This window comes from Maniola jurtina, chromosome 8 (assembly GCF_905333055.1).
Source record: "Maniola jurtina chromosome 8, ilManJurt1.1, whole genome shotgun sequence".
Taxonomy (NCBI): Eukaryota; Metazoa; Arthropoda; class Insecta; order Lepidoptera; family Nymphalidae; genus Maniola; species Maniola jurtina.
This window is the reverse complement of record NC_060036.1, coordinates 15,132,447-15,156,598: the sequence shown is the minus strand read 5'-3', so window position 1 is coordinate 15,156,598 and position 24,152 is coordinate 15,132,447. Positions and strand designations below refer to the sequence as shown.

Sequence of the window (24,152 nt, the reverse complement as noted above, 5' to 3'; positions counted from 1 at the left end):
TCAAGAAAACCTATAGGGTACTTCCCGTTGACCTAGATTCATGAAATTTGGTGGGAAGTGGGCCTTATAGCACAAAAAAAGGAATAAATCCGAAAACAGACATTTTGTGGTTACATCACAAAAAAAAAATATTACTAAATCACATATAGTTGGCGCTGTCTTGTTGCACATAAAAATATTAAAATATCTTGTTGGATGGCACGGAGCCCTTCGTACGCTTCGTCCGACTCGCACTTGAGCAGTGTTTTGTTTCATGGTCCGCAGTGTCGCCGTGGTACTACTTCTTCTACAAGCGCGCCGCGCTGCGCGTCAGCGACCCGCGCTTCTACGAGGACATCGACTGGATCAACCAGCAGCTCGCGGCGCATTAACGCTGAACCACTTTCACAATTCCTACTGGATCCACATTTTAAACAACTTGTGATACATAAAGTATAAATGAATGAATGTAATTAGAATTAAATCAGAGTAAACTAGGCTTATATTTTGTGCTCTCTTGCGAGACAATTAATTTTTAAAATTCCTAGGTTCTTGCAATTTTTTCATAATAGTGTAATCAGAAAAGGACAGACAGACCTTTTGCAGTGAAGGCGTCCTGAAATATTAAATTAAATGATGCATTACTTGCATTCACCATACCAAAGTAAATTATGAGTATTATGTATGTGTATCTCTAGTCTGTTATAGTCATAATTTAATATTATGTAGGAATAATAATTTTTGTGTATTTTGTTTGAAATACGAAAATATGGAAAGAACCATAAATAAAACAATTATTACAGTAAATTTTTTATTGAATTTATTTTACAAAAAATACAATTTATTAATTATAGTACATGATTTATTTAAACAGTACAGTTAAGGTAACATTAGAAGGAAGTGTTGTAGTTACAGAGAACCAAACTGGTAAAACTAGTAGATCCTATACTTACAACCATGATGACAACATGATGATCTTAACAACTTGAATAACATTTTCTCATAAGAGGCTTATTTCACCGCTAATCAAAACTATAAAGTACACTTACCACACTTCGGCGATAAAAATATTACATACAAAGCCGTGCATAACATTCTTCATTGCACTATATTTAAAATGGCCGCCAAATAGAACAGCTGTTTTGAACATCCACATTTGAGATTATTGTTACTGATAGCTAAGTAATAGTTGGAGCTTAGCATTGATTGATAGATATGAAATCATGAATAAAATTTTAAAGATCGCTGCAGTATTTATTATTTACATTTTGGAATCATATTACATTTTGTTTATGCTTGCCTTAGAGGCGATGGCCGTTGGAGCCGGAAAGTCCTTGAGTGGGACGCCCTCCAGTACGACGGACCAACGATATAAAGCGGGAAGTGGCTGGATGAGGAAGGCGATAAGGGCCGGGTGTGGTGGCGCTCTATAGGGAAGGCCTACGTGCAACGATGATGATGATATTTTTGTTTGTCAATGTTTCAGCAGCACGTGTATAATTCTCTCGCTGACGGCATCAGAACTTGTTGCGACACAGCGGGCAGTTCGTCTTGCGACTGTGCCGGAACCATTTATTCTGAAACAAAAACCTTTTTTATAATTTTATTGTTTTGGTGTCTTCGTGACAAACTGAAGTATGTCGGGATACGGGCCTCGAAGTCAAATCTATTCAAAGTAGGCCCTTTTGATGGTCAGATTTGTTAGATTTGTAAGATGGTATACGCTTCGCCTGGGCGTATCCTCATAGGTGTCTTGTGCTTGCCATATTATATGATCAAGTTTCTTAGGTTGCGTTTGCAGTCCAGTTTTGACGGTGTAGGGCTTTCAGTTGACTTAAACTAGGGTAAACCTTATCGTATAGGTATGACCAGCATTGGGCTAGCTGGACTATTTATTTCAGCCCTTTTCAAATTCGCTATCAAGCGATCACTACACTGGGTTAGTAGTTAGTACATACCAGGCAGGCGGAGTGGAACTTGTTCCGGCACTGGTGGCACGAGACGTTAGGGAAGCGGCCCGACGAGGGGTGCATGCGGCAGTAGCACACGTAGCACTGCGCCGCGCTCTGCACGCGCGAGTTGACGGCGCGGGTCCACATCTTCAGTGCGTTCAGCAGCGTGCCGTTCTGCAACAATGGACACGAGCGTTGTACGCAGCGTAAACAGAAGGTGGACCATTTCACAGCAAGAATCTCCTGGAACTGTGACGTCAAATCAATCAGCCTGTTTGCGTCCACAGCTGGACATGGCCTTCGCAAGAGCGCGTCACCACACACGATCCTCGCCTTCTTCCCGCTATCTTAAGGTCGGAGGTCGTCCCACACTACGCTTGCTGATACGCGGTCTCCACTCCAGAACCTAAAAATGGCTAATATAAGTACTTATGAAAAATACATGGTAGGTGAGATAGAGGACTATCCAGCTGGTGTCAGGCGTGGGCGAGTTGGGCGGGCTGCTGACGCTGGGCGGCACCAGCGGGTGCTCGGGCGCGAAGCGGACCGTCAGCTCCAGCTCGTGGTCCTCCAGCTCGACCCAGCACTGCACTTCACCGCGAGACCATTGGATCGATATCTGGAAACAAGTATACACTGTACCAGATATACTCACTAAACTACGTGAATACGTGACTATAGCTACTAAATACGAGAGCTTCAACAGTAAAACAATCAAGTAGTGAATAGACTAGAACGAAGACAGGTGAAACTACTGATGATCACTGAAAAGATACCTTAAAAAATTTTTAGAAAAATCCTGTATTTTTTAAAAGTTCACAACATATTGCGAATAAACATCTAACTGACGCTAGAGGTCAACGAACGTTCCGTAAATAGGTCACTCTAAGTCAATGCCGTGTCGTAGGTGAGGCATTGACCCGAGTTTTGCTCGCTATACCTCACTATACAATGCGGCTTTGAAAAATACTAAATCACTAAATCTTTTTTTTTTATTCACTATAGGCAAGCGCTTGACCACAATCACACCTGATGGAAAGTGATGATGCGGTGTAAGATGGGACGCGTTTACCTAGAAGGTAAACACGATAAGATCTACAAGATAAGGCAAATGGTTAATGGCATTAGATTAAGTAGATGGGAAAATACGTTGAAATCCGCGAAGACAATCATCGCTCGCGTCATCGGCGTACTCTTTTTTGAAGAACTTGCTACAGTTTTTACAAAGGTATGCCCGCTAAGCAGTTCTCACCCTCGCGTCCGGCAGCTTGTGCGCGTTGTCCTTGAGCTGCGTGAGATGGCGCTGCAGCAGCACGGGCGCCACGGCGGCCGGCACGAGGCGGCGCAGCGCGGGGGCGAGGCTCGTGTGCGCGGCGCCGCACCAGCTGCGCGCGGCCATCGCGCCCGGCCCGCCCAGCGTCTCCGTCAGCACGTAGCACGCCAGCGCGCCCACCGTGTCGCCCGAGCAGCGCTCTGCGGACCATGATATAACAATCAAACAATTCCTGAGGGATTTTCAAAAACCTATATCCGCGAACCAAGCTCATCAGCTAGTTATAAATACTACTGGTTACTTCGGGTTACAAAATATTGAATCAGCTCGTCTGCGTGTGGTTTCACTCACCGTTTACGTCGAGGGCGGGCAGGTCTCGGAAGAGCTGCAGCGCCGCGGCCGACAGCGCCGGGCCCCGCACGTACGCGAACGCGGCCACGGCGCTCGGCAGCAGGCGCAGCGTGCACGACATCAGCCCCTCCGCGTACATGCGGCCTCTGCAACACCGCCCGGGGTACATTTCCACAACACGCGATATCATGTTCCCAAAATAGCTCAAACTCATAACCATTTATTCAAAGTAGGTATTGTACATCTTTTGATAGTCAGAACTGTTACATTTGTAAGAAACTTTAATAGAAGTAAGCTTTTATTATAAGACTGTAAAAAAGTAACGTAATATTGTCAGGGTCAGAGGAGTGTTTTGTTCAACCGCAACTTCTTGCCTGAACAAATTCGGATGTATCGGATTACGTTACAATCCTTCCATCTATCCCGACTCATACCGGCTAAAATTTCAGACGCCCTAATTTTATCGCAACCTTGGCATTTTATTACTTTGTACATTTTCAATTATTATTTACAAAACTTCTTTTGCAAATATGGCACAGTTTTGAAGAATTTTTATTAATTTTACAGATATGTAAGTAGATTATTTCGATTTAGTACCCATAATCCTCAATCGATGCCAATAAAATAAAATAAAATCATGGCTTAATTTGTAGCAGTTGCGTACCTAAACTCTTCCGTATACACAAGATACAGATTGCCGCGCGCGGAAGTGCACAGGCGCAGGAACGAGGCGGCGAGGAGCATGTACCCGAGAGACACGCAGTGGCTGTCCGAGAACGGCACCATCTCGCACGTGCCCTCACATAACCTGCAAAAACATTCTTTTTTTAATTTATAGACTAGGGTTGGGCTGCAATCTCTTTTGATGATTGACAACTCGGCTTGACCAGTGGCGTTCGGGAAGCTTCGAGATATCTTTTCATCCAAATTTCCTCAGTGCTTGTTGCCAGTGATAACACATGGATCAGAGACATAGTCTAACTAGTCATAGCTAGGGGCCTCATAAGAAAGCTCAGAGTCAGTCAGCGGGCGATGGAGAGGCTATATTGGAGTTCCAGTTCAAACGTTGCTTGCTTGGAGCTTGGAGTTACGCGATCAAATCAAACATGAGGTGGCGCAAATGCAAATGCCGTGTGAAAGGGGTCTGACCCGTTCGAGGCCAGATGGATCGCGTTCGTTTTTTATTATACTAGCGCTTGCTTGAAAGATGTCTATTCACTCTTGACTTGCAGGTACCCATATTAAGTTTGGAGGGGAAAACTGATGCTGGATTACTCACTTGACGTTGGCCAAGGCAGCTTCGGTGTAGTCCTGCAAGTGGTTCATGGCCTCGTCGAACAGAGCGAAGCACGTGGCAGGGCGCGGCGTCCCTTCGTTCTCCTCGGCGTTCCACTCCTTTAGCTTCAGCGCTGTGGATTCGAGTTACGGATCTTCTATTATGCTTTTTTAATTACAGCGGCTCGATTGCGCGAGCGGCTCACGATTGCAATCACCTCTGATTGGTTGATGCTCGCTCACTATTGGCTGCAATACATGGTTGCAACAAGAGCATAAATTCAACCAATCACAACAATTGCGATTGTAATAACGATTGATGAAGGTTATATTTTCAGGATAAATTTCCTTGACAACAATCATGCCTTAAAAATATAATAAGCAAGTTGGAGCGCGCTTGTCTAACCACAAATTTACGGTTTTCAGATTTTTTCATTTACTTGTGCTATACAGCATTGCCATCTGCCAAATTTCATGATTCTAGGTCAACGGGAAGTACCTGTAGGTTTTGATTCCCTTGACAAGCATTGACAGACACGTAACAACGTGATCCTAGAGGGTTTTTTTTTTCCTCTGGAGATACAGGATCGTAAAAAGGTAATCTTCGTTTACTCACCATCCTCGAAGACCAACGGTTTGACCATGAGCTGCAGCGTGTGGAAGGCCAGGTACTTGTACGCGTGATGGTTCATGGCGAGCAGCGCGCGGGTGGCGGCTTCGGCCACGCCCTGCATGCTCAGCTCCAATGCCGCTGTTTTGGAGATCGTGTTCCAGTCCATGTATTTGGTGGCCGTGATGAGACATCCGACAGTGGTTACGCTGCTTGCGGTTACTGGTGTGTCCGTTGAACCTAAACCATTTATTTATCTATTTTTATTACCCGACTAGATACGGCAAAGGCAAAAAGAAGGGTTGAGATTTCAGCAGTCTATGTATGTATATATGTATGTAGGTTTGTATTTATAACCGTAGCGCCTAAACTACTGAGCCGATTTTGATGAGGTGTCAATCGATTCGTTATTACGGTCCAGGTGACATAGGCTACATTTTATATGAAAAAAAAAAAATTACTCTGGCTGTAGACAGTCTGCTTTGTCACTTAATAACAAATTAATGATCTTTTGCTCTATCCTCAAACCCATTTGGCTTTATGGCATACAGATTTGGGGTACTGCCGGTAAATCAAATATATTAGATTGCCAACGCTCCCTGGTTTACTCGCAACACAGAAATACACGAGTATCTGGAAATACCAACAGTAATTGAGGAAATCAATAAGTATAATACAAAATATCGGGATCGCTTGTTGAGGCACCCTAACCAACTAGCACATAGTGGAACGGATAAAGCGTCTGAAGCGGGCTAGTGTGCTCGATAGTGTGCAGATCTAAGGATACTGGTCCTAAGTATCTGCACAAGTCATAGCCGACCATAACTAATCTGCTTATAGTCGGTCGACTGATCGCAGATCACTCTCGGGGGAAAAAAATCGGCCTGATCGATATTACATCCAAAAAAGTGGGGGTCTCCAAAAATCTTTTTTTTTGGTTATCGTATCGAGTGGTATGTCAAATGAAAGAGGAAAAAAATCTGTTCATAAATATAAAAAAGAAAAAAATCATAAATATAAATAAAGTGCAATTTGAAAATACACCGAGCGACAGAAAAACAATTTTGCTAATTACATAATATATATCGTCAGTTCACGCGGGTAGTAGTCAGGTTTTACTTTACTTGTGCTATAAGACCTACCTATTTGCCAAACATTTATTTTCTTGACAGATACCACAGACAAGTGATTCTATAAGGGTTCCGTTTTTTCTTTTGAGGTACGTACATAATATATCACGATGATAGCTAGTCAGTACTCACGCAGCACGGCGTGGAGGATCGTGAACAGATGTTTGTTGATGGCGGGAGCGAAGATCTCGTCCCACTCCGGCAGCATAGTCTTGATGTGTTCGGGCGGCGGTTCCAGCGCGCAGCGCAGCTCGCGCATGAAGCCGCACACAAGCGACAGCAGCCGCGTCACGCCGCGCAGCAGGGCGCACACCTGCCCACATTTTTTTTAAACTTGGTTTACGGGTCCGGGTTATAGCCCCTTTGAGTCTACCTGCTCACAGATACAACTTGACCACAGACCCTAACCCGGTGGTTCCAAGATTTCGCGACCTATGCGTCCTGAACTAACTCCTATGCGGCAATGGAGAAGTTTCATGATCCAAACTGTCAATAGATCCAAACTATTAAATCAGTGGTTTTTTTAAATCATCAATAAAGGACTGTAAATCAATTAATTATTTAGTAATACTTTTGGCCCCACCTGCGTGACCTCGATGCTCCCGTGAGCTACACCGAATCTCTATTTTAGCCTTTTAGGGTTTGAATTTTCAAAAATCCTGCTTACCGAATTTTAGCCCAATCTGTCCAGTAGTTTGAGCTGTGCGTCGATAGATCTGTCAGTCACATCAGTCAGTCACGTCTGTCTATATATTGAGATTAGTTTATTCCACTTTATGTTTGATATTGTTGGGCTTACTACTCACACCGGTAGTGCCCCAGAGGTGCACGCTGCGGCCCACAGAGTCGAGCAGGGAGCTCAGGCTGATGTTGACGAAGTCCCAGTGGCTAGCGAGCATGCTGCGCGCCTCCACCGCGACCATGGCGCTCAGGTACTCCACGACAGCCACGTTACTCATTATCTGTGTCCACGGCACGTCGGTTAAGTCCCTGTCACACGAATATAATACGCTGCAGTCAACATAATATAAACACACACACATTTTCATGTGTCTCGGCATGCAACCTCTACTCGCTGATGACGTTGAGTAGCTGGCAGACAACTATCAATAAAACTTCTACACAGCTGCCAGTTGGAACAAACAAATCGGAACGAGTCGAAAATCCTGCAGCTCTCATGGACATCTGAGGGCCTCATTCTCCCCGAGACCCTCATCAACCACTGTCGAACGACGTGCTCCAGATGTCTACTTCCGAACCAGAAGGAAGCGATACACCTCGTCTGGTCAAACCATTGATGTAAATACAGTATACATATTGTAAATTGTAAATATCTTGTGAATATAAATGTAACATGATTGTGAGTGGCGTTTTACTGAAGTATCTAACCACGCTGACTCACGCTGATATTGTTATGGAAGAGCGGAGCTTTCTGACACAAGGCTCTAACCTCTTTGTGTTACTGTTAACCTAAAATATATATTTTTTATAAAAGAATACTAGACATGTTCTACCATGACTAATATTACCCTTTTCCCCTGCAACTAAGCGTAAACTGCACTCCTTGTGCTAGGAGTGGGTACGAGAATAGTGCGACGGGTGAGGTTTGAACCGCCGAGCTTTCGGATTCCAGTCCGCTTCTAGACCCGTTGAGCTATGGAAGTTTTAAAGATCACTGATGTGAACATTGAAAAGTTTCGGAGAGTAAGCCCACCTTGGTGAACCCTGCACTCTGTCATAATATGCCCACTAGAGATCGCGGCGCCTCATCTTACATGGTTAATTAGACTCCCGTACCAGTATCTTAGCAGACTTGTTACAATTTATTTATGGCACCGGCTGCCATCTGGGATACGATATGGTGCTCCTGAGCTCTACGTTTAGCGAAGTGAGAAAACGACATCAAACATCTGCAGTCATAATATCAATTAGGATAGGAATTACCTCTCGAACAGCATAAAGGAGTGTTGCTTGGTGCAGTAGTGGGCGTTAACGACGGGGTCGGGGCTGCACGCGCCGCGCACGCTGACGCTGTCGGCCAGCAGCTGCACGATCACGGTCGGCTCGTGCATGTGCGCGCTGAGCAGGCTGCGCATCATTATCTTGAACCGCGTCTTGTGGTCGCGGCTCGCGTCAGGCGAGTACTTCGCTTCCGCCTACAAATCACAAAATGATCCAGTAGCTCCATTCCGTAAAACCTGCGTCCGGCATCAATCATTATTACAATCGCAATTGTTGTTATTGGCTAAATTTATGGTATTCTTGTTGCAACAATGCATTGTAGCCAATAGTGAGCGAGCGTCAACCAATCAGATTCCCCCCTTTATATGGTAAAATGCAAAATTATAACAGAATTAGCTGTTCACATTTACTTTAAATACTGTAATTTTGCAGGGGTACATGTAAACACAACAAATACAAGTCAGTCAACTATTAAATAGAAATAAATACATTTTTCCTTGCAAGTTTCACCTTTAGATAGGTACGACCGTAAAGGACGCGAAGTCATAGTTCGGAGCGAACCACTCGTTTAATAGCAACATCACCTAATCAAGTAGTTAATACTAACCTCTAAATTAAGATAGTACGCACTATTGCTGACAAGCTCCTGTAGTGACGAGGAGCCCAACAACTCTGCCCACTGCACTTTGTCCACGTATGGGGATGCATCTGCAAAGAATTTATGTGCATCCTCGTGCTCTGAGGTGGGTTCACGTTTACTTTGTACAGATGCAGATTCAGATTTACTCAGTTCTGTTTTGGGTTCAGTTTGACTTTGTCCTGATGTAGATTTAGATATACTGTGTTCTGGTTTAGATTCGGTTTTAGTTTGTTCTGGTTTAGATTCAGGTTTACTCTGTTCTGGTATAGGTTTAGAGCTCTGCTCTGGTTTGGATTCACCTTTACTCTGTACTGGTTTTAAATCAGATTTATTCTGTGGTAGTTCTGAAATTTTACTTTGTTTTAATGTGGATGGTAAATCACACAGTTTCAGTTTAGATTGGGAAATATTCTCTTCGATTGTAGGTAATTGTGTATTTTTCTGGTCTGAGATTTTATGCTCTGTTCCAGTTTTAAAATCGCTCTGTCCTGGTTTAAACGTAGATATATCTTTATTTGAAATATAACCTTTAATATTCATTTTGTTATCGCTTTTTAGTAATTTGGCTTCAGAATCCTGTTTTGAATTTTCTGTAAAATCTTTCTGTTTCATTTTGGATTTTAAAATGTTATCCTCTGCTGGTGTAATCAAACAATCGTTAGACTTGAAAATTGTTTTAGAGTCATCTTTTACATTTTCAGAGTCGTTTTGTTCTATGTCATTTTCTTGCTCTAATCGAGAACATTCTAGTGATTTATTCGGGCTTTCTGGTGTTTTATTGTTGTTGTTAATTTTTGCAGTAACTTCATTGAATTTAATATCAAATAATTTTCTTGCAAACGGCCAATAAAACTGGCCCTGTTTTGCAAATGATTCCGTAAGGAAGGAATATATTGCATCTTTTGTTTCAATAGTAAAATCAGTCAAAATATCTTCAAGTAAAGATTCCATTTGCTTTTTAGTTTGATATATTATTTCATAATGCAGCCACTGAAAGGAAAAGTAAAACATATGCATTTATATATTATGTGTAAATGAAAGAAGAAACTGACTGACTGACATATCAACATACAACTTAAACCTAAATCCACGAAGTCGCGAGCATCATCTACTTGGTATAGAGATAGCTAGCATCCTGGAGACAGGCATAATATTATGCTACTTTTTGTCCCGGAAAATCAAAAAGTTCCACGTGATTTAAAAAAACTTAATCCACGCGGACTAAGTCGCGGACATCATCTAGTTTGATCTTCATCATGTCAATTAATTAATATAAAAAATACTCACAAATGCATAATACTCGAAAAGTGTGTAAATTACAGCGTAATCGTACATGAATCGACTGAAGACTTCCTTGAAGTGGGACTCGCTCAACAATAAGTTACACCAAGAGTTACACTTCACGTCACCATCAGGGGTTTGTGTGATTTTACGCAAGAAATAACCACGAAACAGACTTCTATGCACTGATATCATAAGGTCCTCTTTTGATAATTCCTCAGGATGTTTTTCAGACTCCAAACTGATTTTCTTGCATAGCTCGTTATTTCTTTCGAAAGCAGGAATGATGTGTCCATGTATGCAATCGCATCTTAGTGCGTAGAATTCCAATGGTGTTTCTGGTTGTTTAGATTCTATTTGCGTGAACAGTTTGTCAGTGAGGGAGACTAGTTCGGTGACGCTCGGTTTATTATTTTCAGTAGTACCGAAGAGGTATGTGCAAGTTGATGCAGCATCTTCTATGCGGTTTACATGCAACTTTTTTATGCTGAAAATGTACAAAAATAGTTAAAAATAGAAAAAATGCAAATGCAAATGCTAAAGTGCAAATGTTCATGGGTGACGGTAATCCCTTGACAGCACAACCTGTCTATTCATTAGCTGGCTTTTTAAAAACAAGACAATGTCAATACTAAACCCCAACTACTCTTCTCAAAAACTCGATCATAGACCAATATTTTTCACAGATGAAAAATTGTACCTTATCAGTTTACATTAAGGACCAAATTTTAATATCCAGCCACAAGTTTTTATTAGCTTTTTAACTTTGTTCTTTAACTCATCATCATCATTATCATTGTCAACGAATGTGACTTCCACACTCCACGATGTTGCGCCCTCTGAACCCACTGGTGGCTCCCTGGGACTAGTTTAATGTCATCTATCCACTTATTTGCACTAGCAATGCTGCACTTGCTAACGTACACTATTAATATAATGGAATAACTTGACTTGTGGCAGTATAATTCAGTCAAACATATTCTTTTTGTGGCCCCAGGAACACTTCGGGAATAAGTGGTAACTCACTCGTAAAACACGTGGTCGCACAGGTCTCGTAAAGCATTCGTCAACAGCTCGTTCCGTCGGTCCGTGGGCAGAGCGGGCAGCGCGTCGCGCCACGCGTCCCGCACTAGCGAGCTAGCTGCTGTGGCGCCGGTTTTGTTGTCGTGCTGCAACCAGGGCGCTGCATGAGACTGCGAGCGGTTACGCATTCATCCGATCCGAGCCCGTGAAAATACAGATATAAAAACTCGGACCGAACTCGGATATTGCATACGCACTCTCGAAAGAAAATTCTACTGCGAGAAGTCGACAAGAAACTCACGGGCAATCGCAGCCGGTACCGGAAGAGCTGCCTCAACAGCGGCGCGCAGTGCGCGTGCGCGGCGCCGCGAGCCAGCACGCACACCGTCTCCGCGGCGACCTGCGCGCGCCGCGACCACGCCTGCGCGTCGCCCGATGTACTCTCTAGTCTGTCGCTTATTACTTGGACCACTTTAGCCACTGATGACTCGCTCACTATCACTTCTGTGAACACATACAATAGTAGATTGTACAACAAGGGCATAAAAAAACCGTTTTATCCGAGTCATACATGCACTGCTTTTCACTCGATAGCTAGAAAATGATAAACAGTGATACGCAACCGCGACCTGGGGGTGAGCTCACTCTCATCTCTTCATCTCTTTTGGTCATTACATATTATGCTCTAGCCATGCATCGATAAATCACCCACTGCGCAGGTACAAGGTAAGAGGCCTTTTAATGAGACGCTAAATATGCACGCTGTAGATCGACATATCACCTACTGCGCAAGTTCAAGGTTGGAGGATTTTTGACACCAACTGTAGCTTAGCGTAGGAGGCTAATCTCAGGCACTAAAGAAATTCAATTCAAAATGAGAAGTGAAACGATTTTTTTCACTTCTCCTACTCGTAAAGTTCTTATTTAATATGTTAAGTGTGTTGTGTGAAAATTTCTATAGTGCCTGTACTCTGTTCTCTGTTGTTCTCCCGGTACTTTATTCATGTATTAGCATACAGTTGGTATCACGTCAAACGCCTCGCATACATCCCCTTCCGGCAGCCAGCCGACTGTGTGAGTGCGACGGGAACAGCTGAAAGTCGGATAAAGATGAAACATACCTCCCGTATCATCCGGAGCGAGACACATGAGCAACAAGCTCGTCGCCTTGTTGTCCTCCTCTCGCTTGCACAGCGCCAGCACACTCGCGTCCACCACGGGGCCCCGCATCCATCTCCTTACCGCGGCCAGCCGACTGTGCGGGTGCGACAGGGACAGCTGTATACACCACTCCACTACCGGCGGCGGGAACTGAGGAGTTGCACAATTTTAACTATTTCTACCATAATTTATTTTGATAGTCTGCATTGTCCTTTTTAGGCATCCGTATCTCCAGAAAAAAAGGAATCCTTAGTTTTAAGTTTACGTAATTAATTTTTTACATTATATTATTACAAATTCAACAATTGACACATTTGCCCATATTCAATTCATGATTTACTAGATGACGATTTAGGTTTTTTGAAAATATCAAGGGAACTATTCAATTTTCTGGGATGAAAAGTATCTCTACCCAGGCCGCAAGCTATCTCTGAACCAGCGGTTAAACCAACGAGCCGTGAAAAGCTAGCAGACAAACACATTTACGCATTCATAATGTTAGTATGGATGGATGAAATTATGGATTCAAATCTCACCTGTTGGAAAGAGCTGAACATATTGTCCTGCTCCTCTTCAGACAGATATTTGACCACCAAGAACACCATTTCCACGAGCGCCTTACATCTCATCGTATCCCCCGCCAACCATGGCCTCAACACCTTGTCGTAAAACCCATACACCGAATCAGCACCAAAATGCTTGGCTAGAGCCATAAACAAGTCTCTACTATCAAATTCTATCAACAAATTCGTCAAAACTGGACAAACAGATTGAGAAACTAGCTTTTTATGCGCAAAATCGAAATAACCACAACAAGTTTTCTGAACTAAATCGTTCAAATTGTGCTTAAACCTTTCCTTTAGTTGCTCATCACAAGTTACGTCTAATGTTTCACTTGTATCGTCAATTCTACTTAAATCTATTTTTTGGTCCTCAAATTGTATGCTCATTTTCTTTTTCGGTTCATTTACAAATGACGTATGTAATGTTTTTAATAGTAGAATATGAGATTCAATCGCTTGTACGATATCATCTTGTTCGATTGAAAGTTTGTCAATTTGTGTGAGAATAGTGGAACCAATATTTTGCCAAAAGTTCCTCGTCAATTGGTCATACTTTTCGTTCTCTTGTTGGGACTGATTGAGCCAATATTTGATCAAACTGGCCATGTTGGTCATGGAATGTCGTATCAGATTGGTCCGCGCTTGGCTTTCTTTGATATTTAGGACCCTTTCAAGCCAAGTCCGGTGGACGTAAGTGATAACTTCAGTAACGAAGTCGTAGTTTTGTGTGGACAAGTAGCGCAAACATTCGCCCAAGTTGGATATCCATGTCTGTCTTTCGCTTTTGGAGTTTAATAAGTTTTTGTTGCTTAACCTGTGAACAATTTAAGTTGGCATAAGTCATAAAGTTCCTATACTTCTGATCAAAAAAATTGAAACACTTCCAAAGCAAAAGGTGTTGCGAGGTGTTTCGATCTTTTTTTATGTTTTGAATTATGTAAATTTTAAAGTAGTTTTTTTTATTCACTATAATAGGCACCTGCTTGGCCACAAATACACCTGATAGGAAGTGATGATGTGGCCCAAGAGAGGCGCGTTTGCCTAGAAGGTTCCCATCCAATCTTGTCTTAAAGATATGCTGATAACTTACCCAGTGAACATGGCGTCGAAGAATTTAACATAGAACTGCTTAGTGAGCAGATTAGCCGGCAAGCTCGCGAGCAGCGGCACGAGCATGTTCGACAGCAAGCGCGCCGAGCCCCACGCGCCTGACAACAGAATAAGTTGTAGTCAGTAACAGTATGCTAAAAGATTCGTGTTCTAATAGAGTAAAAGAACAAAAACCCAACTTTAAAAATACTATAGCGGACGAATAATTCATTCTGTCGTAATAATATTATCCAAATCACATATTTTCAAAATTTCTTAATAGTTGGCACTAAATTCAATGCATAACTAGCCCCCATGTAATTTTTTTTTTGTTGTGAGATAGGCTTGCTCTTGACGACAATCATGCTTAATAAAAAGCAATATTAGGTCTTGCCTAGAAGATGCCTGTTCACTCTTCCCTCGAAGCTATTTAAGCTACTTGGCAGGAAATAAATCAAAAAGTTAAGCTCAAACGTTTCATAAAAATAGATTGGTTACCGACAAAATATTGTATTGGATATTTGACAAAACGGATAGCGTTACATAAGGAATACTTGGCCAAGATGGACGAGGGAAAATGTAAATAGCACTTACTATTTTCTATCATATCCAGAAGTCGAGCTACAAGTAGGTCTTTCTTCTCCAACCACAAGTGCCATTCCTAAAAATAGAAAACTACATTGGGTGTGTGTTGTAACATAGTTTTTGAAATAAAAGCATCTTGAGGTGTGTTGGACGATTTTTGGATTTTTGGGCACACATTTTTTTATTTTTTTTATTCACTATAGGTAAGCGCTTGACCACGTTCACAGCTGATGGAAAGTGATGATGTGGTCTAAGATGGGACACGTTTACCTAGAAGGTGCCTATTCACTCTTGTTTTAAAGTTACCCGGATTGAAATTGGTAGGAAACACAGATCGCGGAAGAGTATTCCAAACCTTAGAAGACGCAAAACGTTTCGTGCGTGTAGATGGAATGTCGACGACATAAGGATGGAAACTCGCCCGACGTCTTGCGGTTCGGTGGTAAAATGGTGAAGAGGGGACAAGATCGAAAAGTTCCTGTGCACACTCTCCGAAATATATCCTATAAAACACCGATAAGCCGGCGACCTTACGGCGGTGATCGAGACTTTGAAGTTTCGCCAACAAAGGAGAGTCTTCGCCTATAAGTCTCCTAGCTCGACGGTCAACGGCATCCAGAGCCGCTAGTTGGTACTTAGCGAAGCCATCGTAGAGGTGACTGCAGTACTCCATGCACGACCTGACTTGTGCTTGATACAAAGTAATCAGTTGGCGCGGCGTGAAGTACTGCTTGACCTTGTTAAGAATGCCTAGTTTTTTTGCGGCGGTCTTGGCTTTGGACATATACACATAACTGACATCTAAGTTACAATTCTATTTCCCTGCACACGATATGAATGGTTGAGTTCGCTCAGCGATTGCTACTCACTAAATTCATTATTACTCTTATGTATTTCATGTCTTACGTTTTTCGTTTTGAATTTTCATAGCTAACTATAGTTATTTCGCTAACGTGAGCTTGAAGTTTTAACAACCCGAAATCGTCTAATGCATCTAAAGAAGTTTTCACTTAAAAACTACGTTAGAAAACATTCTTCTAGTTCGTTTAAAAAACTTGGTATTTAAATAATTTTTTTTAATGTTTTTCTTTCAGGTAAGACCTTTTTTTTCTTTCTCGTCTGGCTTTACAAAGATTAGCCAATGTCAAGTTTGTAGTTATTTGTAACAAATTAGTTAAACTATACAAGTATGGACCCCGTCTCGTGCCGGTGCTCGCCGACATATGCACGGCACCCCCTTAGAGCGCTTTCCAGTCAGTTTTAACAAAAAAAAACACTCCAAAAAAGAAGAGCACGCCCGCCAGCTAACACCAACACAGACGAAGTCCCAGGCAAGACTTACTTCGACATGTCTCATGAGTAGTAAAAGCGCTGCCCAGCGCTGCGCGGCGACCCCGGCATTTCTCTCCGGCTCAGCGACGAGCGCTTTAGCCACTTTCGTGCCAACCTGCAGCGAAATGCGCGCTCCGAACCGTTCTATGATCCCGCCCACTGCGCCGTACCATGCGGCTCTGTTATACAAAATATATCGGTCAAGTGCGAGTCGGACTCGCACATGAAAGGTTCTGTACCATCCTACAAGAACTAACACTTTATATTTTTTTTCATTTTTTCATTTTTATTATTTGTTGTTATAGCGGCAATAGAAATACACATTCTGTGAAAATTTCAACTTTCTGCTTAATTCGACGACGAACGGACAGACGGACAGCGGCAGCTTAATAATAGGCACCCTTCGGGTACGGAAGCCTAAAAAGGTACAGTGTAAAAGTTAAAATATGCGGTAGTTTTTTAATTTGTAATGAAACGAAGATCGAATAGGTGAAGCTGAATGAAAGAAGGACAGAGCGAGTTTTCTAGCATAGCCAATTTAAAAAGCCTGTCAGTCAGCTAGTCAGTTATTCAAAAATTATCATGTAAGGCTATTTGCCACTGGGTTGCAGGCCTATTTTTGGATCAAATTCAAATTCAAATTCAAATTCAAATTCAAATTATTTTTATTCAATTAAACTTTTACAAGTGCTTTTGAATCGTCAAAATAATCTACCACTGGTTCGGAATGCTGTTCCTACCGAGAAGAACCAGCAAGAAACTCGGCGGTTGCTCTTTTCAAATGTACAATTTACAATAATATGCCATACTGTATACAAGCAATTGCAGCGCCGTATATTGCTGGAGCGAATCAAATCCAAGCTTTTTTGTCATTTACATAATCTTCGATTGTATAATAAGCTTTTTCCAGGAGCATACTTTTAATAGATTTTTTAAACTTGTGTAAAGGCAAGTCTAAAATTGATTGTGGAATTTTATTATAAAATATTACACTCATTCCCACAAACGATTTTCCCACTTTCCTGAGGCGGAGCGTAGGATATGCGAGCCTATTACGGTTTCTAGTTTGCCGGTCGTGGAAATCACCGATTTTTTTGTAACTATGAATGTTTTGTCGTACAAAAATTATATTAGCGTAAATATATTGAGAAGCTACTGTAAGAATACCTATTTCCTTAAATTTCTCTCGTAGGGAATCGCGCGGTTTTAAATTATAGATTGCGCGTATTGCCCTTTTTTGTAATACGAAAATTTTTCCAATATCTGCCGCTTTACCCCATAGTAAGATTCCGTAAGACATAATACTGTGAAAATAGGCAAAATATACAATTTTTGCAGTTTCCACATCAGTTATCTGTCGAATCTTTCTAACAGCGTAAGCAGCAGAGCTGAGTTTACCAGCAAGTGTTGATATATGGGCGTTCCATTGAAGCTTTGCATCTAAAGTTATCCCTAGGAACACGGTAGTTTCTTCTACTTTCAACATATCATTATTTACCATTAAATTAAAATCATTTGCCGTCTTAGTATTGGGCAATGCGAATTCGACACACTTAGTTTTCTTTGCATCTTTCTTCCCTGGGGGGTTTTCCGGGAAGCCTTTTCTCCAGAGCTTTAATTCCTACATCGCAGAGCTCACCGAATAGGCTGCAGCTGGTGCCTCATGAGCCCCCAGAAGTAGTTGTGCTGCAGTAAAGGCGACACGAAGCTGTCCCACAGCCAGTCGTCGTGCGCAGCGGGCAGCTTGGTGATGATCAGCTGCAGCGCGTACAGACTGCTGGCCAGCACGCGCGACACCTGCGCCTGCCTCTCTTCCGCGTCTTCTATCCTGTAATGACGAAAATAAGCCTGCTCTATGGCGGAAATAATGTTGTTTCTTAACTCTACATAACAAGCATTGCCCAAGTAAAAAGGTCTAGATTAAAATGTTTTTAGATTTCATATTAATATCAATAAAATCGGTCAAGTGTGAGTCTGACTCACACACGAAGGGTTAAAAGAAATAGTACAAGGGCATAAACAAAGCCTTTTTATCTAAGACATCATATTATCCAAGTTTATCTATCTGAGCCGGAGGTGACGGTAGATATTTAAGCCTAAGTTAAAATGGGTTTTACAAGAGCTACATACATTGGTTGCAAAATAGTGATCAAGCTCTTTAAAAGAGAATTTTTTGACGTGACAACGTCTTATAATTCGATAGAGCCGGCTGCACGCACGAAAAAACATGACTCATGCGGCGTTACCTCGCTCTGAGGCGTTCCATGTAAGGCTTGAAGTGCAAGCGAGAGCGCGGAACGAGCGACAAAGAAGCACAATCGGCCTTTGTTGTCACGTTCAACTATCGTCAGTAAACCGACTTTACAGACAACCAATTTTTTTTACAATTTTTAGTGGCCCCACTGTACTAAAATATGCTATGCCTAGTTAAAACCTACTGTTAACTAAGCTATTACACTGATCGTGAGCAATTATTTACTCTTATCCATTGAGGAGTTCTGTTCTCCATCTCCGAAGATATTTATCAGATCTTTACCAAATTGATATGGAACAATCTGCGAAGTATACAGGGTGTTTGGTAATTAGTATATAAAGACGACACGTACCCATGCTACTTTGATCTGATAAACACAATGCTGAAGTATAATGACGAAATAAAATTATAAAAATTTCCATAAGTTGGTTAAAAAAGGGTTTGTGACCGAGTTGTAGGCTCTGCTTTTCACTTTGATTGTGAAACAATGAAATGGTGATACGCAACTGCAACCTGCGGGTGAACTCATTCTCATACTTACCTCTTCTGATAATTACATTTATATGCTCTAGCCACAGTCATAGATCACCCACTGCGCAGGTACAAGCTCAGAGGCTTTTTAATGAAACACCAAATATATAGAGCGATAGATTGGAGACCTTTTGCCTGACACCAACTGTAGCTTCATAAAGTACTCGGAGAAGATGGGAGCATAGGAGGCTGCTAACTAGGCCAATGAGTCAACAGTTACTTAAAATAAAGAAGTGGTACACACCGTTTCCCCACCATGGCATCTGCGTTGCCCGTGAGGTTTTCGCTGAGCAGGGCTATGATCTCCGCCTTGCAAAATGATAGAGCCTCAGCTAACTTTCCTTCCGGGAACGTATTCTGTTAACAAAACATTCATAATTACGTATTTAAGCGAGAAGCTACTTGTTACCTATAAACAAACTAAGGAAAACTTAAGTGTACTCTAGAGATGGTTTAGTTAGTTTGTCTGACCTGCAAGTGCGCCTGCGCGACGGAGCACGCGGGCGCGTGCTCGTCGTTGAGCGCTAGCAGCCACGCGGGCAGCACGCGGCGCAGCTGCGGCGCCACGCGGCGCCCGCACGCCGCCACTATGGCGCCATGGCAAACCTGCACCAAACAATATTTTCCATATAACACTTTTATGCCCAAGAGCATAAAGAGCAGTTCAAGGCTGAGATCTATAGTACGCACTTTGACTTTGCTCAGACTTAAGACACTGTTAAAATGAGATAGTGTGATACCGCTGTCATAAATCTGTCTTGTTTTAACTGAAACTTAAATCTAAGCAAAGACAAAGTGCGATCTACAAATTTCAACCTTAGTCTGCTTACTCTTCATACAAGCATGAGAATGTGAAAATCTCCCGTGCCTGACTAATAAAGTACCAGAAGAGCATAGGAGCATAGGGCTCTAATTCTATTTTATTTTTATTTTTTATTTTATTTGTACCAGAAAATTGTAACAATATAAATAAAAGGAAAGAAAAAGTGGACAGGGAAGCACTTATCTCTATAAGAGATCTCTACCAGTGACCCTTTGCAGTGCGAGAGGTTATAAAGGGAGTAGAATAGGTACAGCAAAGATAGACCGTAACTATGAATAAAAAAAAAAATAGTAGATATTATGTTATAATATATACTTACAAATATTTATATATTAAAAATAGACTTACAAAAACATACATAAATATATACTTATAGTCATAAATATAATTCTCTCCTGATACTGTCGATATAGGGCTGACCGAGCAGTAATGACCAAAAGAGGTGAAGTGAGCTCACCCTAGTTGTGGTCATATATCAGGTTCACCTTGTAATCCAAGTGAAAACTAGTGTTTAACTCGGGCTGTGATTGGTTGGAGACTCAAAATGGTTAAGGCCCACTGAGAGTTTTGCCTCTATCATTAGTATGGGAATACAAATGAAGAGAGTGCTATACTAGCTTTTTTCGCAGATAGAGTATAGTTTAAACAGACTTGGCCGTAAAGTATTTCATTTCCAGCCTAGATAGTAATATACTATTCATAATTCATATTATTTTTTACAAACACATTAAAGATATGAAAACGAATACCTGTGTGGCCTCGCGCACCCTGCGGTCCGAGTCAATGGTGAGGAACTGGTAGTGGTGCGACCAGCTGGGCAGAGCTGCCTCTGCATCTGTCACATTGCCTGTCTTCACCAGCTCAGTCAGTTCTTGTAAGGCCTGAAAACACCAGTCATCGTCATCATCATCATGAACCCATCCCTTGCTTACTATTTGAAATAGAATAGAAATAATTGTATTCCAATGAACTTTTACAAGTACTTTTGAATCATCAAATGAATCTACGACTGGCTCGGAATTCCAGAGAAGAATCAACTAGAAAATCAGTGGTTGCTCTTTCCAAAGATTCAGTTTACAATAATCACTCTTTGTGTTGTAACAAGAGTAGTTATTTATTTAAACACTCGCTAATGCCTGCAATTAGTCCAAGTAGATTTAGGTGTTTTAAATCCTGTGGGAACTCTTTGATTTTCTGGGATAAGAAGTAGCCTATGTCACTCGCCAGGTCTTTAACTATACCCATGCAAAAAATCACATTAATCTATTGCTTGTTGTGTGATTAAAGGAAAAACCAACAAACGAACACACTTCCACATTTATAATATGGGTAGTGATTTTTGCAGAATGAGAAGGCTCATACTTGGAAAGTACTATCAAGTATTCTGTGTTGAAAACCTTAGTCTTAGTAACAGGATCCTTCTTGGTAAACTTCTTGAAGCACACGGAATACTCTGCAGGGAGCCCCTGCTCTACACTGCTGGTGGCGAGTGAAGAGAATAGAACTGCAGCCCCACTGCCCGCTGCAAAATATTGTTCTGCGTTTGCTGCATGGTTTAGCAGTTCTGCACTACGACCACTGCTGGAGGGCTGCAAATGTTCAAATAAGGTAAGATGAAGCTATCTTGTGGTTCACAAGATCACCATGATCATTATGGTCAACCGACAGACGTCCACTGCTGTAGATAGGGTCTCTTGTAGGGATTTCCACATGCCACAGCCTTCATCATCTGAATCCATCGGTCCCTACAACTCATTTAACATTATCTGTTTAACTAGTGGGGGATCTACCAACACTATGGGTTCCAGTGTGAGGTCACCATTCCAACACCTTGGGACTCCAACGTTTATCCGTTTTCCAAACTATGTGCCCCATCTATGACCATTTCAGTTCGCAACTCTTCGTTACTGTGGTTTTACTATGGATGTCTTCATTTCTAATGTGATCACACAGAGACTCCAAGCTTAGCTACCTTGGAGTACTATCAAGGTAATGTGTTAAATAAGTACCTACTATGCACCTCAAGAAAATATTATATACCTGCTAATCTACTGTTTTGATAAAATTAAATTTAGTTTGTAATTTATAGGTTAGCAGCATAGATAGGAAAGTGTTTCGTATTGTAAAAATAGAGTTTCACAACGTTTTTGGCCATAAAAACTATGGAATTTGAACAGTTTCATGTCGGTACTTACACGGACATTATTCTTCGTTCTTTGGCTTGTTTTCGCCTTCCCGCCCATGTGTTACACGTATGGGTTTAATAGAAATATTTAAAATAGTAGCTAATCAATTTGTTCTGTGTAGTAATTTGCTATTATTTTGCAAAATTATACTTCAACAACATAACAATCTTGCAACAATCGGTGGCTCTACCACAAGGAACATTTATACTCTAGGGAGCTCTACCACCGACGAAATTTTGACTGTTGGTGACTGTGACAGTGTTGAGTGTGACGTCATGACGTGACGGGTGATGTGACATTTTACTGTGACAAATGACAACGTCAAGTTGACATAAACACAGACAAAGATCTAATTTTGGATGAAGGTTTACAAAATTATATCTATCTATCTATATCTCGGGACTTCTTCTGTGTTGGTGTTAACTGGCGGGCGTGCTCTGCCTTTTTGGAGTGTTTTTTTTTTGTTAAAACTGACTGGAAAGCGCTCTAAGGGGGTGCCGTGCGTGCGTATGTCGGCGAGCGCCGGCACAGACGGGGTCCATACTTGTATAGTTTAACTAACTTGTTACAAATAACTAGTTATAAACTTGACATTGGCTAATCATTGTAAAGCCAGACGAGAGAGGAAAAAAAAATCTATATCTCTATGTATCTAATACTGTAACATAGATCTTTAATACCCAGCTCCATTTAAATATTTACCTATATAAGATCTAGCTCGGACGCGAAGCGAAAATTGTATGTCTATGGCTCGGACTTTGTCTGTGGTGGCGTTTGTTGGCGCGCGTGTTGTAACTTTTTGGAGTGTTTTTTTGTTAGAAGTGGCCGGTTTTTGTGTCCCGCTGGTGTTTATTGGTGGTGGAACTGACCGAGGAACTGACTGAGAAGCGCTCTAAAGGGGCGCCGCGTGTATGTCGGCGGGCGCCAGCACAGACGAAGTCCATACTTATACATATAGTTTTCCTAACTTGTAAATAACTACACACTTGACATTGGCTAATCAGTGTAAAGCCAGACGAGAGAAGAAAAAAAAAAAAAAAAAGATCTAGCTCCACTCTCGTCGCTTATCTGTACACAAAATTGATTACGAGTTGTGAAACTCCTAATTTTATGGAATAGTTAGGGTTCTGTTACTCATCACTATATTATGATCAATCAAACATCAGTTTTTGTGCGGTGAAATAAATTAATAAAAATATTTTTTATTGAATTAAACTTTTACAAGTACCTACTTTGAATAGTCAAATGCATCTATCATCAAGAAACTCGGCGGTTGCTCTTTACAAAAAATTGATTAATATTATGCCATGTATAAAAGTAGATAATTGAAGTCCCGCGCATTGCTGGAGTGAGCTGCAGGTCAAATCTACGCTCTTTTATTGTTTACATAATCTTCAATTGTACAATATTTTGCTTTTACAAGACTTGTAGACTTTCCCGAGGCGGGCGTAGGAGTCGCAAGCTTACTACGGTTTCTAGTATGTCTATTACTATGCAGATCACCAATTTTCTTGTAACTGTTAAATAATTTGTCTTACAAAAATTGTTATTGTAAATGTATTGATTGATAGGCTACTGTAAAGATCCCTATTTCCATAAATTTCTTGCTTATAAATCCCATCACACACCGTGATCCCCAAATGAAACTGCTTAGCACGCCAGAGTGGGTGAGGTTTAGTCGGCAAGAATCCGAAATAACCTCCATGCTTCTCAGAGTGGCGCGGTGTTCATGAAATCCATGATGAATTTCCCCACAAAAGAAAGTCTTACTGATAGAATTTCAAGGACAAGATACAGTAAAACAGCACTAAACCCCGACTACTACAAGCAATCTGCCGATAGTGATAGAGATACCTACCTAGTATAAAATTGTCATTCTGTCACTCGGTGTATTAACATTGTACTTTATTTATAAACTCAGAATTTTTCCTCTTTCATTTGATATGCCACTCGATACAATAGTAAAAAAAAATTTTGGAGACTCACTTTTTTGGATGTTATTTTTTTCGTATAAAATGTAGCCTATGTCGCCCGGACCATAGTAACGAATGGATTGATACCTCATTCATCAAAATCGGCTCAGTGGTCATAGACTACTAAAATCATAACTGGTTTTGCCGTAGTCGGGTAGAAATAGAATAAAAGAACTTCC

The 24,152-nt window shown here is 41.4% G+C and overlaps 2 protein-coding genes across 5 annotated transcripts in view; one reads left to right on the top strand and one right to left on the bottom strand.

The window, feature by feature from the left end:
• Positions 1-13,150, top strand: part of LOC123867803 (transmembrane protein 138-like) — a 28,510-nt gene extending 15,360 nt beyond the window's left edge. Inside the window, exons 4-6 of one of the 2 annotated variants that reach the window (XM_045910069.1) lie at positions 265-398; positions 3,495-3,500; positions 13,140-13,150. In XM_045910069.1, coding sequence (XP_045766025.1) covers positions 265-371 — 107 coding nt within the window. In that variant the 3' untranslated portion in view covers positions 372-398; positions 3,495-3,500; positions 13,140-13,150. Of the gene's footprint in view, positions 1-264; positions 1,224-3,494; positions 3,501-13,139 lie in introns of those variants that run through there. The other variant, XM_045910070.1, reaches the window with a different exon arrangement.
• LOC123867798 (E3 ubiquitin-protein ligase listerin) lies at positions 783-22,246 on the bottom strand. Of its 3 annotated transcripts, none has more exons than XM_045910061.1 (27): positions 22,010-22,246; positions 21,212-21,403; positions 20,564-20,695; positions 19,463-19,597; positions 19,236-19,348; positions 17,846-18,034; positions 16,217-16,385; positions 14,884-14,950; positions 14,291-14,408; positions 13,174-14,014; positions 12,598-12,787; positions 11,778-11,980; positions 11,480-11,622; positions 10,460-10,940; positions 9,370-10,162; positions 9,140-9,309; positions 8,515-8,726; positions 7,377-7,560; positions 6,703-6,883; positions 5,447-5,680; positions 4,835-4,964; positions 4,220-4,363; positions 3,556-3,701; positions 3,184-3,404; positions 2,374-2,550; positions 1,938-2,105; positions 783-1,556 (listed from the first exon to the last, which is right to left on the bottom strand). In XM_045910061.1, exons 1-27 carry the CDS (start codon positions 22,055-22,057, stop codon positions 1,497-1,499), a joined length of 5,841 nt encoding a protein of 1,946 aa, XP_045766017.1. In that variant the 5' UTR covers positions 22,058-22,246; the 3' UTR covers positions 783-1,496. The 3 variants fall into 3 exon arrangements, with proteins under 3 accessions (XP_045766017.1, XP_045766018.1, XP_045766016.1); XM_045910062.1 differs by having other exon boundaries at positions 9,140-9,315; positions 9,403-10,162; XM_045910060.1 differs by having other exon boundaries at positions 9,140-10,162.
• Positions 22,247-24,152: the final 1,906 nt, after the last annotated feature.

Coding starts and splice junctions, on each gene's coding strand:
- LOC123867798 (XM_045910060.1), bottom strand. CDS start 22,057: ATGGGCGGGAAGGCGAAAACAAGCCAAAGAACGAAGAATAATGTCCGT. Junction 10,941..11,479: donor TGCGACCACGTGTTTTACGA/GTGAGTTACCAC, acceptor GTACATTTTCAG/CATAAAAAAGTTGCATGTAA. Junction 5,681..6,702: donor GATCCTCCACGCCGTGCTGC/GTGAGTACTGAC, acceptor TAAATGGTTTAG/GTTCAACGGACACACCAGTA.